This window comes from Oryza sativa, chromosome 12 (genome assembly GCF_034140825.1).
Source record: "Oryza sativa Japonica Group chromosome 12, ASM3414082v1".
NCBI lineage: Eukaryota > Viridiplantae > Streptophyta > Magnoliopsida > Poales > Poaceae > Oryza > Oryza sativa.
In genome coordinates this window covers 5,842,444-5,858,511 of record NC_089046.1, presented here as the reverse complement: position 1 = coordinate 5,858,511, position 16,068 = coordinate 5,842,444, and the positions used below count along the sequence as shown (strand labels likewise).

Sequence of the window (16,068 nt, the reverse complement as noted above, 5' to 3'; positions counted from 1 at the left end):
GTCAACGGCGTCATACATTAAAATATGGAGATAGTATTATCTAGTAGCAATATGGAGTAGGGTAGAGGCAGGAAAATATAAATTTGCATAAATATTCTTCCTAGCTGATTGAGTGAAGTTAGAACAAGAAATCCAAAGCAAAGAGAAGAACAAAAAAGGTAGGTATATCACATCATCAACTTACTGGTGCCCTGGAAGGAGTCGTAATCACTGCTAAAAGTGCTTGTTGTGGTTGATATCCCAATCTCCGTGCAAATTCAACAGCCACAAAATCAATTGAAAGAAAAAAAAATATTTTTTGCTCATATGGCAAGGTTTGCCCAACAATTGACATACACATGAAGCCTTGGTTGGTTCTGGTTCATATGGCAATATATATGGCACAAATCCTAATAAAAAACTTGCATTGCTCTTAGCTATTTACAGGTAGGTGATTTTTTGCCTGAAAATAAATAGAATGTAACAAAGTAGAAGGCTCAAAAGCCTTCTTGTAGCGAAGTGGGTAAGATTGACCAAAAGATCTCCACACCTATAGTGGCTAAATCCGCAAACTTGGCGCAATGAGACATACTTCCATGTGGTACAACCCTGGACTCAAATCTCCGACTGATTGAGCCATGCTGATGTGTTAGCTTGAACTCTGTAATCATCAAAGTGTTCAGTGTTGCAACAACCACAAACCTATTTTGGTCACGTAGCTTATCAATGGGACCTTGAAAGAGCTTAATTTGTGGGGTCATATGACTAACACGACAAGTTATAGTCAAGTTTAGGCTGCCACAGCCATCCTTTAGTTCATATATTCGAACTTGCAACGTTGCCTCAATTGCAAGGATGAAGTGTGCTAGCGTTATGTCCACCGCCATGCCGCAATCCCCATGGATGCGATAAATGTACGGTATGAAATTCGTTATCTCGCTGAAGGTGGCAGCCCCGTCGATGAGCACCAGATCATCTTGTTCATTCTCTCCCCTCTTGATCCTCAGGTCGTACTCGATCATCACGCGGGAGTTCATCGTGATGCCCCTCTTAGGGCCAGTCATCTGTATAAACGGATAGGAGACGTCGCGGATGGTGAACGGATCGTCCCTGGTGCGGTTGAAGACGTAGTTTCGCAGCGGGTCCAAAAGATCCCGCGCAGCCATGAACCCATACAGCTGAATAGCACCGGCACCAGCAGCTCCGGTGGCGAAATTTGAGATTTCGGCTAGCTCGAGGGAGAAGATCTGCATCATGGAGCAACCAATGTGCCACTGGCAATCGGTGACGCATGGCCTGCAGTCCTGCTCTGAATATGATGGTGTCATCGGTTCCAGGCGAGCTGATGATGGAATGAATCGATTAAGTAACCAGTGATTAGTATATACTCCTCCCTCCGTTTCAGTTTCATCATATTATAAATCGCTTTGACTTTTTTTCTACTCAATTTTTTTAAATTTGACCAAGTTTATGAAAGAATATAACGATATTTCCAACACAAAACAAACATATTAACAAAAAATATTCAATGCAACATTTTACGATATTAATTTGGTGTTTTGGATGTTTGGTAAACTTTTCTATAAACTTGTTAAAACGCAAAGAAGCCTGACTAAAGAAAAAGTCAAATGACTTGTAATATAAAATGGAGAACAGATTTATCAATCAAAAGGTGGAGAACAGATAACTGTTAAATTGATGAAAACTTTGAGAGCAGATGAGGAGTAGTGGGATTAATTGGGGGGAATTGGAGATGCTTGATGCTTTGCTTACTTTCGCTGGTATCGTCGAGGTGGTAGAGGCCGTGCCAGTAGTGCGCATCCGTCCTGTAGATGGACCCGTCGCGATGCTTGCTGCCCGGGATCACAAATGCCGGGATGATGCCGTCCTCATGGCACGCCGCCGGCAGACACGACCGACCCTTCGCCGGCGGCGCCGGCGGACGCGCCTCCTCCTCCGGCTGCAAATCCTCCTCCTCCTCCTCTAAATCCTTAGCCGCCTTCCTCTTCCTGGAGCTAGGGAGACTGGCAACCGCCGTCCCCTCGTGATCGTCGGAGGCTGGCCGCCGGCAATCGCTGCCGCCGCCTTCCATCGGATTCGAATCGAATAGGTTTAACTGCATCGAGTCGCCTCTTCTTTGTTTCTTTTCCTTTTTATTAATTTTCGTGCTGAATCGACATTTGATCGGAATCGGCCAGTTTCAAGTTCAGACTTCGGTTGGTGTGTAGTCTGGCTGTGTGGGCTTGGGCTGTTAGAAAGGCCTGATGGGCCAGCACTTTATTAGAAGAGGAATAAGTCTACTTTACGTCCCTCCGCTCATGCCACAACCGCAAAATCAGGTATTACTTATCTCCAACTCACAAAGCCGTCGCAAATCACTCCTCAAACAGTTTGGGAGATAGTTTCGTCCGATGGGCATCTTTCACCGGTTCACCCCGTTGACTAGCTGAGCCAGCACACGGGCCCCACATGTTAGTGTCTTGTAGAGAAGGTGTGGCTGGTGAAAACTCACCGAGGGAGGAGGCAGCACCCACCGCCCATGCCCAACGCCCTCATCTCACCTCCTCCTCCACCCACCCATCACCACCGCCGACGCCACATCAGCCCAGCCGCCACTGACCCCTGCGTAGACCTGGCCAAATGGGCCGTGCCAAGCCGGGCCGGCCCGAGCACGGCAGTACTGTAGCCGGCCCAGACCCGGCACGGCACGCCAGCCTGTGGGCCGTGCCGGCACGGCCCGTTATCCCGTGCCGTGTTTGGGCCGATGCCTCAGCCCGTGGGCTGGCACGGCACGGCACGTTTACTGTAGCGTGCCGGCATGGCACGGCCCACCGGCCCATTTATTTTTCCTACGATTTTCTAATTTTTCCCATATATTTCTCATATTTTTTATTTTTTTTCCACATTTTATCCTATTTGTACCATATATTTTATGATATATTTCCTAAATTTTCCTCACATTTATCCTATATTTATCATTTTTTCCTTTATATTATGTTTTTTCTGCCTTTTTTCTTTTTTTCCCCTCAAATTTCAATTTTTATGGGCCACATGTACTAGTGGGCCGGCTACAAGCCCACGTGCCACTACAGTAGCCGTGCCGGCCCGGCACGGCCCAGCACCTTCTTGGGCCGTGCTTGGGCCGTGGCCTTGGCACGTGGGCCGGCACGGCACGGCCCGCTACAGGAGTCGTGCCTAACGGGCCGTGCCCTAGTGGGCCGTGCCGTCGGCGTGCCGTGCCGTGCTGGGCCGGGCCGCCCGTTTGGCCTGCTATACCCCTGCGGCGGCAGGGAGAGAGGAGAGGAGGCAGTGGCGAGAGTGGAGGCAAGAGGGAGTAATAAGTTCACTTTATGTCCCTTATCATTCCGTCAAATTTAATTTGCATCCCTCAACCGCAATACAACAAATCTTAACCTCCAACTTGCAAAAACAGTGCAAAAGAGATCCTAATACACTAGGGAGGCTAGTTTTGGTTAACGTGGTGCCTACGTGGCATGTGGCCCACATGGCATTGACATCCATGGACAAAAAAAAAACGGGCCACACTTCATGGACAAGCTGTCCCAGCAAAAAAAAAACACATGATCTAGCACAAACTGCTTGAGCTGCGAGACATGAAAAACATGGTGAATCAATGAATCTTTAGGAAACCTGCAGTTTGTATGCCACTTCCCCAATGCGAACCAAGATGGGGAAGGATCAAACTACTTAACAGCTAACTTGGGTTAAGCCGAGAAGCAACTGATTTCTGATCATAGGATTGAAGCTTCGAATACACTTGATCTCCCACTCAAAACACCAAGGAGCATTTCTCATCAACATACTACTTCATTCTACTTGGGCCTTAGACAACTGCTGCTGAAGCATGTCACAAAACAATTGATGATCTTGCAACAAAGTGGATGCCTCATAATCACCAACACCTCCAGTAACCAGCTCAGCAGGAAGAAAATGATACACAGGATCAGTACCATACAGAACCTTGTGAGTACAGCCCAATGAAGTGTGATATTCACCAGAGCTATTTTGTCATAAATATAAAAAGTCGTGGAATGTCATAGATATGTTTACAAGGCTTTATCAGTGATCAACAAAGACAGTTGCTTACCAGGAATCCTAGAGCCCACTGATAACTCGAATAGTATTTCCATCCACAACAGGGACATCCCACATTAGCAAGAAAGTTGCACAATCATGTGAGTATATGTAAAGGATACCCATAGTGATCTGAATAGGATATAAATTATGTAGAGCCCAACCTCATTGAAGGCTATCGAGGCAATGGCTCCCTCTGTGTAATCTCCAATGCCACAGACCTCACCAATTTGTGCAACCAATAGTCATAATTCCCTCATCTGTAACACAAAACAGATTCTAAATATAACTCTCCCTTTGAGACAAAACATCGAACAGTGCACAGGAACTGCAAAAGTTGAAAAATTCTTACAAAGAATGCAACAAACATTCCCCTTGCAGATCCACGTCATCTCGCACAGGATCAGCCATGAATTCATGATCAATCTATTTACTAATCATCACCAGCAGAAATCAAGCCCTCCGGTAGTACCCAAGCCCTGCCCACATCTCATTCACCTCCTGCAACTATTCTACTCTAATTCTTCTGCTTTGGAGCAAAGAAAAAAGTAACTGCTGCTTATACCACTGTAGTTCTGCCAGAATTTATTATGCTAAATGAACAGCCAAGTCAAATTGGCACCAACCAACATGGAATATTTCACATGCTTCTTGACTGAATATTCAAAGTAGAATTTGTGGTTCTTACCAAGAGGGCACCTAGTCATCTGGTAGTGTATTTTTGTCATAGAAAACTGTTCAACCTGAATTTTTGTTGTACTGGCTTGAGCGTAATTAGTAAAAACAGCACTTGTTTGACATGCTACATATGTTGCACATTTCAGCCACCAGGTTAATATTAGTCAATCTTGTCAAATATTTGTTTTAGGTCTATGTGTCAATAGAACATGATCCAACCAATATTTGAGCACAAAGATAGAAAATACTATTCATCTAATAACAATGTTGATTATATAAATTTGCATAAATATTCTAACAAGCTGATTGAGTGAAGTTGAAACAAGACATCCAAAGCAAAGAAAAGAACAAAAGAGAAAAGTAAGATAGTCAACTTACTGGTGCACTCTAAGGAGTTTGTAGTCACTGCAAAAGCTATTCTCCCAGCTGAAACATAAGAAAAGCATCTCAACCTGGTCAACCTCCTCATCATCTCCTCCACAGTCCCCCACACTAACCCCCTCTCTCACTCCCTTGTACAAACAAGGTGACAAATAAAAAGTGCCGGTTGATATCAATCACCAATCTCCATGTAAATTCAACAGCCAGAATATCAATTGAAAGCAAAGCAATATTTACACAAGTGTCATTCAACAACCCCCCTCCCACCTACACACCCCAAGACAAGAATCCCACACCCACATCACAGAAAAAGAACACACACAAAGATACATCAAAAGATTACCTACTCAATGATTAAGAAGCTCACTTTTGCAGTTTGTCTGAAGGTGTATGGTCATCAATTAAATACCCTGCTATGGTTGGGTCTACAAGATTTGCCCTGACAATTGACACAGACACATGAAGCCTTGGTTGGTTCATATGGAAATGATACATACATGGCACAAATCCTAAAAAAGAAACTTGCATTGCTCTAGCTATTTACAGGTAGGTGATTGTTTGCCAGAAAATAAATAGAATGTAACAAAGTAGAAGGCTCGAAAGCTTTCTTGTAGCTAAATGGGTAAAATTGACCAAAAGATCTCCACGCCTATAGTTGCTAAATCCGCTAACTTGGCATAGTGGAACTTACTTCCATGTGGCATAACCATGGACTCAAATCTCTGACTGATTGAGTCGTGCTGATGAACAAGCTTGAACTCTGTAATCATCAGAGTATTCAGCTTTGCAGCAACTACAAACCTATTTTGGTCACCTAGCTTATCAATTGGACCTTGAAAGAGCTTAATTTGTGGGGGCATATAACTAACGTGACAAGTTATAGTCAAGTTTAGGCTGCCACAGCCATCCTTTAGTTTATATACCCAAACTTGCGCCGTGGCCTCAATTGCACGGGAGAAGTGTGCTAGCCTTATGTCCACCGCCATGCCGCAATCACCATTGATGCGATAAATGTATGGTATGAAATTCGTTATCTCGCTGAAGGTGGCAGCCCCGTCGACAAGCAACAGATCATCTTGCTCACTCTCCCCCATCTTGATCCTCATGTCGTACTCGATCATCACGCGAGCGTTCATCGCGATGCCCCTCTTAGGGCCAGTCATCTGTATGAACGGATAGGAGACGTCGCCGATGGTGAACGGATTGTCCCTGGTGCGGTTGAAGACGTAGTTTCGCAATGGGTCCAAGAGATTCCGGACAGCCATGAACCCATACAGCTGAATAGCACCGGCACCAGGAGCTCTGGTGGCGAAATTAGAGATTTCAGCTAGCTTAAGGGAGAAGATCTGCATCATGGAGCCACCAATGTGCCACTGGCAATCGGCGACGCATGGCTTGCAGTCCTGCTCTGAATACGATGGCGTCATCGGTTCCAGGCGAGCTGATGATGGAATGGATCGATTAAGCAAACAGTGATTAGTATATACTACTTGACAAAAGATGAAAAATCTATCAATCGAAAGGTGGAGAAGTTGCACAAAACCACATGGATTTTGCCACATGGCACATAACCTAAGATATTATGGTCCTAAAGTTTTTTACAAAACCACACCGTTAAACAAATTGGTATAATCCTATATTAATTGAAAAAAGCTTTACTTAGAAGAATGTAGCATTGTGGAAAAAACTCATAAATCTGATATGTGATTGTAGAACTCAAAAGAATGATAAATCAAAGTCAAAATGATTGATAAAGTGGTTTTGTGAAACTTTATAGCCATAATAATACCCAGGGTTATGTGCCACGTGCTAAAACCTCTATGGTTTTGTATAATTTAGACCATATAATACCTGGCGTTAAGTGAAATTTACTCTTGTTAAATTGATGAAAACTTTGACAGTCGAAATGGGGGGTAAAACTAAGAGAAATAATATTAACTTGACAGCAGATGAGGAGTAGTGGGATTAATTGGGGGGAATCGGAGATGCTCGATGCTTTGCTTACTTTCGCTGGTGTCGTCGAGGTGGTAGAGGCCGTGCCAGTAGTGCGCATCCGTCCTGTAGATGGACCCGTCGCGATGCTTGCTGCCCGGGATCACAAATGCCGGGATGACGCCGTCCTCGTGGCACGCCGCCGGCAGACACAACGAACCCTTCGCCGGCGGCGGCGGCGGCGGCGACGGACGCGACTCCTCCTCCGGCTGCAAATCCTTCTCTAAATCCTCAGTCGTCTTTCCTCTTGCTGGAGCTAGGGCGACTAGCAACTGCCGTCCCCTCGTGCACGTCGGAGTCCGGCCGCCGGCAATCGCCGCCGCCGCCGCCTTCCATCGAATCGAATAGGTTTAGGGCTTTGCGGTTCAACTGCATCGAGTGCCCTTTTTTTTTTCCTTTTTTTTTATCAATTCTTGCTGAATCGACATGATCGGAGAGATTAGTGAAAAAAACTGTCGCCATCTTTATAGCAATTCCGGAAAAAAAAAAAGAGAAACAACAAAGCATGGGGCATGGGCCATGGCCTCTTCGTGGGCCGTTGGAAAGCCTGATGGGCAAACACTTTGTGAGTGAGCAAAGGTACATAACTACCGAATTTTTTTTTAATTTTTTTAATTAAAATATTTACAAAAGTAATTTTGTGTTTCAAAATTTTACAAAAGTAGTCGCCCGCCGCCCTCTGAGAGGGCGATTTTCGTGACGTGGCTAACCACCGTTAGCGCATGCCTAACGGCTGTCTATAGGAGGGCTGCAATTTTGCAGGCGGCCTCCTCGCCGCCTTTACGGCGGGCGGTTTACTACTGTGCGGGGGGCCGCCTGCAAAAGGGCGGCCTGGTTTTTTGCAGGCGGGCCCCTTGCCGTCCTCCCCAAGGGCGATTTATTACTGTGCGGGGGGCCGCCTGCAAAAGGGCGGCGAGGCGGCCTGGAATTTTGCAGGCGGCCCCCTTGCCGCCCTTAGGGAGGGCGATATTTACCCCTCCGAGTATAAAATCCCTTCCCCCTCTCTGAATTTTCATTATATTCACTCGAAATCCAGAAAAAGAGAAAGAGGGAGGGGTGAGGAGGAGGAGAAGGGAAGCGGCGAAGCCCTGCTGGTTTGCTGACTCCATCACAGGTAATACATTCATTTGAAATGTGTTTCCATTTTTTTTTTGTTGCATTTTAGTTTTTTACCATATACTTTAGTAGATCTGTAGCACACAACCTATTTTAGAATTTGAGACATAGGACATACAACTTATTTGTAGTATCTTTAACTTAGGGCGTAGTTTGTATTGATGAACGGGGGGTTAGATCTGGTTAATATGATATGAACTTAGTTAACATAGATATTTTTTCATCAGGCACAATGTCAAGTAAGGTCATGTTTCAGATAGTTCACGGTGAAGGCAACCTTAGATTTGGTCCTGATGGTGTTGATCTGTCAGATTTTGTAATGACATTGAAGGGCATCGATAGGCCTGCCGAGAGATCATTTCAGTCAATTTATAATTGGTTGATGCGAGGATTTAGAATAGACTCAGAAGTCCACACAATGTCAGTATCGGTTGTAGTGAGTCGTGCAACTGAAGGTTATTTTTGGGAACTCATGCCGATGCATAGCACTGTTGCTTGGAAACGGTATCTGGAGATGGCTTTTGAAAGGTCATGGCCCCTGGTTATTTTTGTGTCGGTGTATGAAAATGATAGAAATATTGCAATGGAAACCGAAGATGTCGAGGGTCCAAGTCATGTGGGGGATTTTGTTGAACCATCGGGGGAAGATGAGGGAAATGACACAGGGGTGGTGCAGGCCATGGGCGTGGCAGATGAGGGGGAGAGAATCAGTACAATCGTTGGTGAAATGGACAGGGAAGATTCGGATAACGAGCAAGCGGAGGGCGATGCATCATCCGACGAGGAAGGTGATGTAATGCCCACTGATTGGACAAACGAGGACTTCTCGGGACTTATTATCTCAGAGGGACATCATCTACCCTGGGAATACAAGGATAACGAGGTAATTGAGGGTGCTACGTATGCTCATAAGGAGGATATGAAGGAGGCAGTGAAGCATTGGGCGGTCTCATTGATAAGAGAGTTTAGGGTGGTCAAGTCAACCAATTATGTGTATGAAGTGAGGTGCGTGAAAGAACATTGTCCGTGGCGTGTTCATGCATATAAGGGTAAATGGAAAGATTATTGGAAAGTTAGCATTGTGACCGAGCACCAGTGCCACTTACAAGGGGTCGAGAAGTATCACCGCAACATCACATCAGCTTTTGTTGCAAGTGAGATGTACAGCAGTGTTGTCGGTAACTCTGGCTTTGAACCAAGGGCAATTATTAACCACATTGAAGACAAATTCAAGTACACCATAACCTATGCCAAGGCTTGGAGAGCAAAACAGAAGGTTTTAGAGATGAGGTATGGCACTTTTGAAGCATCATATGATAATTTGCAGCGTCTGTTGGCCACCATTGCCCAGAGGAATAGCAATACATACTATGACATGCATACATTTCCATCGACTGTTGATCCTAACAAGAGTGTGTTGCAAAGAGCCTTTTTCTCATTGGGTGCTTGCATGAAGGCTTTTGTGCACTGCCGGCCTGTGTTATGTATAGATGGAACATTTTTGACCGGTAAATATAGAGGTCAGATATTGACAGCGATTGGAGTTGATGGGAACAATCAGGTGTTACCTATGGCTTTTGCATTTGTAGAGAGTGAGAACACTAAAAGCTGGTATTGGTTCTTGGACAGAGTGCGGAGAAAAGTCGTGTGTATGAGGCCCAATGTTTGCCTTATACATGATTGTCATGCGGGCATGTTGCGGGCTATTGACTACTTGCAGAATGGTTGGGAGGAGAAGGGAATTCCAGCTAAGTGGCCCGATGTTCGGAGTCGGTGGTGCATGCGTCACATGGGTGCTAATTTTTACAAGCAATTCAAGAACAAGCATCTTATGGATCTTTTTAAGAGGCTCTGTTCACAGAATCAAGAGAAAAAATTTAATGAGTTGTGGAATAAGTTGGATGAGTTGACAAGCAAGCAAACTGACGAGCAATCTCGTCGACCACAAGCTGAAGGTGACGAGCCTCCAGTACCTCTTGGTGCACTACATGATGACCCACCCACAATGAGAAGGAGGTCAGGATCATCTATCCGAAAGTTCAGTCATTGGATTGAGAATGAACCAAAGGAGAAGTGGTCTCTATTGTTCGACACCAATAGTTCTCGATATGGCATAATGACAACTAATCTAGCCGAGGTTTACAACTGGGTAATGCGAGGAGTGCAAGGACTACCGTTGGTTGGTATAGTCGAATTTATCCTTCACGGCACACAGGCCTACTTCAGGGATCGATACAAGAAAATTGGTCCCTCAATGGTAGATAACAAGATAATATTTGGCAGCGTAGTGACTAAGTACATGGAAGATAAAATTGCAAAGGCACAGAGGCATAGAGTTGTGCCTCAAGGAACAAAAGTTCATCGGTATGAAATAATGTGTGTTGATAGGAGCAGGCATGGAATCATGCGTAAGCATGTTGTGCACGAATGTGTATTGAAGGCTGATGGGGGATGCAGTTGCACCTGTATGAAGCCTAAGCTTCGACATCTGCCTTGCTCTCACGTACTTGCAGCAGCAGGTGATTGCGGCATACGTCCCGATGTGTACGTGTCACCTTATTTCAGGAAGGAAGCAATCTTTCATACTTGGAGTGAGGAGATATATGGGTTCGGGATCTCAGGATCTTACACAACTCAGAGGTCCCAAGTTTTTTTCATTCCTGATCCATCGAAGTTAAGGGTGAAAAAGGGGCGGCGTCAGACTAGACGCATCAAAAATGACATGGACGAGTTGGAAGCTGGTGGGAGGACTCTACGCTGCAGCAAGTGTGACCAACGCGGCCATACTTACAAGAAATGCCCGAAGACTGCACAGGGTCCAAGCGTCGAGGATGTTGGTCCATCTGGAGAAGCAAGTGATGGAAGAAGACCAGCTGGGGAAGGAACAACAACCAGACGAGCACGTCCCAGGCGTCCTCGTGCGGCAGGCGATGCGATGGTCTAATATTGTTAGGCCATGAACTCGAGCACTATTGTATCCTAATTAGTACTGAGACTAAGTATTTCAGTCATGTAATGTGATGAAATTAGTAGTCATGTATTGCGAACTATTCAGTATTGTATCCTAATAAGTACTGAGACTAAGTATTTATATCATGTAATGTGATGAAATTAGTAGTCATGTATTGCGAATTATTGAGTATTGTATCCTAATGTTCTCGTACCAAGTACTCATATGTTGTAATTTCAATGAATTTTGTTGTAATCGTTAAACAATATGTTGTTGTGTTGTGACCAATGTGAAATAGCATTGTACTGTTGTTATAATCTCTGTAGCATGCGACATCGAAGTTTATACTATCATTAATTACTCATATGTTTAAGTAATTGCACATTGAATTGTTGTTATTTATATTTATTATGGTTCTGATAATTATTTTTGATGCAGCTATGGCGGACGACACACCTGAGCTCTTGAGTCGTGGCATTGACAGGAGCCACCGCTCGTACCTCTCTGCGGTACAGGGTGCGCAGCTCGGCACCTTCCGTCCACGTCCTTCACACCAGCTGTTGCGTGTCGACCCGCGGCACGTTCCGTGGTACGCCTATTTTCAATTTTTTTTAAGCACATTTGAGTCGACTTTCAATTTGATGTACTAATTTTTGACTTTCCATTATGCAGGTTGCGTGTGGCAGGCCTCCTACCGCTTTGTAGGCTTGTTGAGGCAGGGGCAGACGAGAGAGACCCTGCGAGGCGGTGGGATGCAGACCGGTCACTCCTTGCCACTCTGGCAGATCGCTGGAGGCCTGAGACGCACACGTTCCATCTTCCCTGTGGAGAGATGGCTCCGACACTACAGGACGTGTCGTACCTACTCGGACTACCACTGGCAGGAGCCGCAGTTGGTCCAGTAGACGGTGGTGCTGGCTGGCAGGAGGATATCACTGAGCGCTTTTTGCCCGTGATGCGCCGTCCAGATCTCCCACCACCCACTGCACTACACGCGTTCGTTCCACACTCAGAGGACACCTACAGGGACTACCTACGGTGGTACTTACCTCGCACTCGTGGCCGTGTGACCTTCACTCCAGCCGCACCACAGCCACGACTTGCCACTGTCAGGGATGAGTACCCCACGCACCGTGACCGAGACTACTTCATGGGGGTATGTCAAACTTCTACTCACTTCTGGCAATTGTTTCTACTCAGGTCCTTCAATTATTTTCCTACTGACATGCTATCTTATGTCTTGAATAGGCCGACGCGGCACGAGCTGTGAACGCCGATATTACCTCGATAACAGTGAGGTTGGACGCCGGGCTACACTTGAGTGATGCTGAGCAGAGGATTACCTTCGACCGGATGCAGGAGAAGATACGCGCTGTCATCCGCGTCTTCTCTTGTCGCAGCGCCATGGACGCGGTACCTCCACCTGGTCCAGTACCACCACGTCCACGCGCCCCTAGTACCGGAGTTGTGCGACCTACAACTGGTTCTTCGCACGGTACTGCTCTGCCCAGAGGTTAGTTCAAGTATATATGATTTATTCTCGGTAACATGACTACGTCCTAACTAAATACGTTACGCGCAGGTCCCCGTCTGCCTTCCGGCGTCTTTGTCGGAGGCAGCAGTTTGTCACAGAGATTGCCGATCCCTCGTCCTGACACGCAGCCGCGAGGGATCTTTGCTAGTGGAGCCTCTTCCTCACACGCCGGTGGCACAGGTCCTACTGCCCGGTTCTACGACGACGACTTTCACGGGGCGCCAGACCACGAGATACTTGGGTCCTCACAGCTTGGCGGAGCTCTGGAGGCGCACACCCAGGAGCAGCCACTGGTCACACCAGTGCAGGAGGGTCGAGCAGGCCGTGCCGTACCACCGGACCGTCTGACGTATTCCCAGGGACACGTTAGGGCGCAGGGCAGGAGGGACCGGGGTAAGAGTCCTCGGCAGTAGTGGTCCACCTATTGAGTGGTTGTGTGCACTTTTCTTTTGGCTTACTTTTGCTGTGTAGACCAGTATTACTTTTGCTGTTAGTACTAAGGTACCATTGCCTTGACGCTCTGATATTTTGTTCCTTCCACATGTCCACTGCTACAACTATTCCATGCATACGAAGCCTAACTTTCGGCGCGTGATGGTCCAGTCCATTATAGACAAAGCGTTTCGTCGAGTTGTCAGGATCAACTTTGCACCATAGATTCCGCACGTGAATTAATTACTGCCCACATGTGCTCGTGTCATCAATACACTGCATATTAAAACTACTTACGCATACGACAACAAACTTTCGGCGCGTGAAGATTGGCTCATTTAGGTAGCGCAGCAGACCACAGTACACATATACCTTGGTAGTTCGAGTTGTCACTATCATCTTTCGGCCCTGTTCTCGGAGATAAAGTGAATGATGCTCACGCGTGCGCGTGTTGTCACATCAAGTGCGCCAGATGAACAAAATTAAGTCTAGTTATAGCACTAGTTGCGGCCCTATATAATAGACAAGCCGAATACAAGCTCTTCATATCATCTTTCATCTTCCCACACATCTAGAGAGAATGGAAGCTCCATTTCTTGAGCGTCTCAACTGGCGAAGCGATCCTTTCGCCGGTAGGTTTCCACCATGGTGTGACCGGCCGTTATGCACTTGTGGGGATCGATGCATACTTAAGTCAAGCCTCATGGTAGAAACTCGGGGCAGGAGATTCTTCCAATGTGCAAACCTTGATCAGGTATCATTCATTCGTTACAAGTTCAATTAACTATACTGAACACATCAAAAGCTAACAGATTTCTACTCCATCATAACATCTTACGCAGACATACCGTAAATTGTGCAACTACATTGAGTGGGTAGATACAGAGAACCCACAAAACGACGGAACACGTCCATATGCACGTAGTGAATCAAGATCGGACTACCTCAGGCGGAAGGATGAGCATGAACGTCGGATTGCTGCAGAAGCTTTAGAATGGCAGGTAAACCCCCTAGGACTCCCCACATGGCGGGAACATCCAGAGTGTCGTTGTGGTGACCGTTGTCAGGTGATAAGGTCCGTAAGACAACGAACTCGAGGACAAAGATGCTTCGTGTGTCCTAACATTGACGACGATGATTTCGTCGTAAGTATCTTTTTTTTTGGGTACCACTAATCACTACTTTCATGCACTTACCTCTATTTACACAAATTTTCAAATAGGAGGAGGTTAGGAAATGTCAATTCATACAATGGATCGATACGGTCAGAGTTACTTCCATTGGTCAAACGATAACGCAACCTGAGACGACCACGCAATTCATTCAGGCATGGATGGAGTACGAACGTCAGGTACAAATTGCAAGCTTAGACTGGAGGAACAATCTATTAGGTTTACCTAAATGGTCGGAGCATCCAAAGTGTGGTTGTAGAGATCGCTGCCAGGTGGCTACCTCGTTTGCAGAACAAACAATTGCCAGGTGGCTACATTGTCTGCCCCAATGTAGACGACAATTTCGTTGTATGTATAACAAATTCCAAATTTAAGTAGAATCTGCTTATTATTACTATCCTATCTGAACTATGTTTGTTTCTCAGGGCAATCCAAGGAGGTGCGCATTCACTTTATGGATCGACAATGTCAATCCTACATATGATGGCCAAAAGATAACTGAGTCTGAAACACAGGTAGAGTACCAGTGAGAGAAGGACCATCAAAATGCAATACATGTTGAACGACGCGGAAGGGGTCGGTAGATAAGCTCAGGCTCGATTTGTTAGGACCGACAAATTTGTATCTTTTATCCATGCTATCTTGTCATTATAATGTTTAATTACTATGTTGTGCTGTTGTATGCGTCATGAATTATAATTTAATGTGACTGTATCGTTCCGATTTCTACAGTTTCTTTGACGCCATGATACGTTGTATCCTTATAATTTATATGTACCTGCTTATATTTTTATAACTTCCACCTTCAATTGTGTACATGATTCAACATACACGAGAATTATGCGTAACTTACAATTTATAGGTAACAAACCCCCTCATAGCCCTCCAATTTATATGAAAAATTAAATTATTAAAATTTTGTCAAAATGCACGTACTTTGTTCGTTTCAAAACGATACTTTACCTAATTTTAAGTGCTAAAAATCAGGTTTATGTAAAATACCTATTTCTTAAAATTTTAATTGCAAAATAGTTAGATTTATGTAGTTTGAAACTATTCCTCCTTTGACTTTGAAACAATGATTTATGTAGTTTTTACAGTAACAATTAAATATTTCGGTGTAAAAACACCCCTTGTTGGGCTCCAAACCGCCGAAACAACGTACAATTCAATTCTAATAATGTTTTTTCTTGTTTCACAATTTTAGAAGTGATGATTTACTAAATTTTCTAAATGCACCGAACTAAACACCTGGGGGCTGCTCTTAAAGCTGGCGGCAACCAGCACAGTACCAAACCGCCCTCCGTAAGGGCGGCAATGGGGCCGCCTGCAAAAAAACAGGGTCCTCGCCGCCTTTTGCAGCGGCCCCCCGCACAGTACTAAACCGCCCTCCGTAAGGGCGGCAAGGGGGCCGCCTGCAAAAAAAACCAGGGTCCTCGCCGCCCTTTTGCAGGCGGCCCTCCGCACAGTACTAAACCGCCCTCCGTAAGGGCGGCAAGGGGGCCGCCTGCAAAAGGCAGGCCCCCTGTAGCCGGCCGTTAGACGTACGCTACCGGTGGTTAGCCACGTCACGAAAATCGCCCTCTGGGAGGGCGATTTTTAAACATCGCCCTCCCAGAGGGCGGCAGGCGACTAGTTTTGTAAAATTTTGAAACACAAAATTACTTTTGTAAATATTTTAATAAAAAAATTAAAAATAAAAAAAATTCCATAACTACCTTGCCTCGCATTGCTAGGAC

At 45.5% G+C, this 16,068-nt stretch overlaps 3 protein-coding genes and 2 long non-coding RNA genes across 5 annotated transcripts; 2 read left to right on the top strand and 3 right to left on the bottom strand.

The window, feature by feature from the left end:
* Positions 1-276: 276 nt before the first annotated feature.
* LOC9271142 (uncharacterized) lies at positions 277-2,149 on the bottom strand. Its single transcript, XM_015763038.3, has 2 exons — positions 1,753-2,149; positions 277-1,321 (listed from the first exon to the last, which is right to left on the bottom strand). Exons 1-2 carry the CDS (start codon positions 2,099-2,101, stop codon positions 477-479), a joined length of 1,194 nt encoding a protein of 397 aa, XP_015618524.2. The 5' UTR covers positions 2,102-2,149; the 3' UTR covers positions 277-476.
* Positions 2,150-3,311: 1,162 nt separating this feature from the next.
* Positions 3,312-4,231, bottom strand: LOC136354845 (uncharacterized). The gene is made up of 2 exons (XR_010738693.1): positions 4,088-4,231; positions 3,312-4,000 (listed from the first exon to the last, which is right to left on the bottom strand). It is a non-coding gene; the product is annotated as an uncharacterized lncRNA (long non-coding RNA).
* Positions 4,232-5,579: 1,348 nt separating this feature from the next.
* On the bottom strand, positions 5,580-7,557 carry LOC4351780 (uncharacterized). The gene is made up of 2 exons (XM_026022132.2): positions 7,139-7,557; positions 5,580-6,574 (listed from the first exon to the last, which is right to left on the bottom strand). Exon 2 carries the CDS (start codon positions 6,558-6,560, stop codon positions 5,748-5,750), a length of 813 nt encoding a protein of 270 aa, XP_025877917.1. The 5' UTR covers positions 6,561-6,574; positions 7,139-7,557; the 3' UTR covers positions 5,580-5,747.
* A 916-nt stretch (positions 7,558-8,473) lies between these two features.
* LOC136354772 (uncharacterized) lies at positions 8,474-13,138 on the top strand. The gene is made up of 5 exons (XM_066306469.1): positions 8,474-11,103; positions 11,631-11,780; positions 11,864-12,347; positions 12,440-12,686; positions 12,774-13,138. Exons 1-5 carry the CDS (start codon positions 8,474-8,476, stop codon positions 13,136-13,138), a joined length of 3,876 nt encoding a protein of 1,291 aa, XP_066162566.1.
* A 524-nt stretch (positions 13,139-13,662) lies between these two features.
* On the top strand, positions 13,663-15,060 carry LOC107279741 (uncharacterized). The gene is made up of 4 exons (XR_010738665.1): positions 13,663-13,911; positions 14,000-14,302; positions 14,380-14,677; positions 14,755-15,060. It is a non-coding gene; the product is annotated as an uncharacterized lncRNA (long non-coding RNA).
* Positions 15,061-16,068: the final 1,008 nt, after the last annotated feature.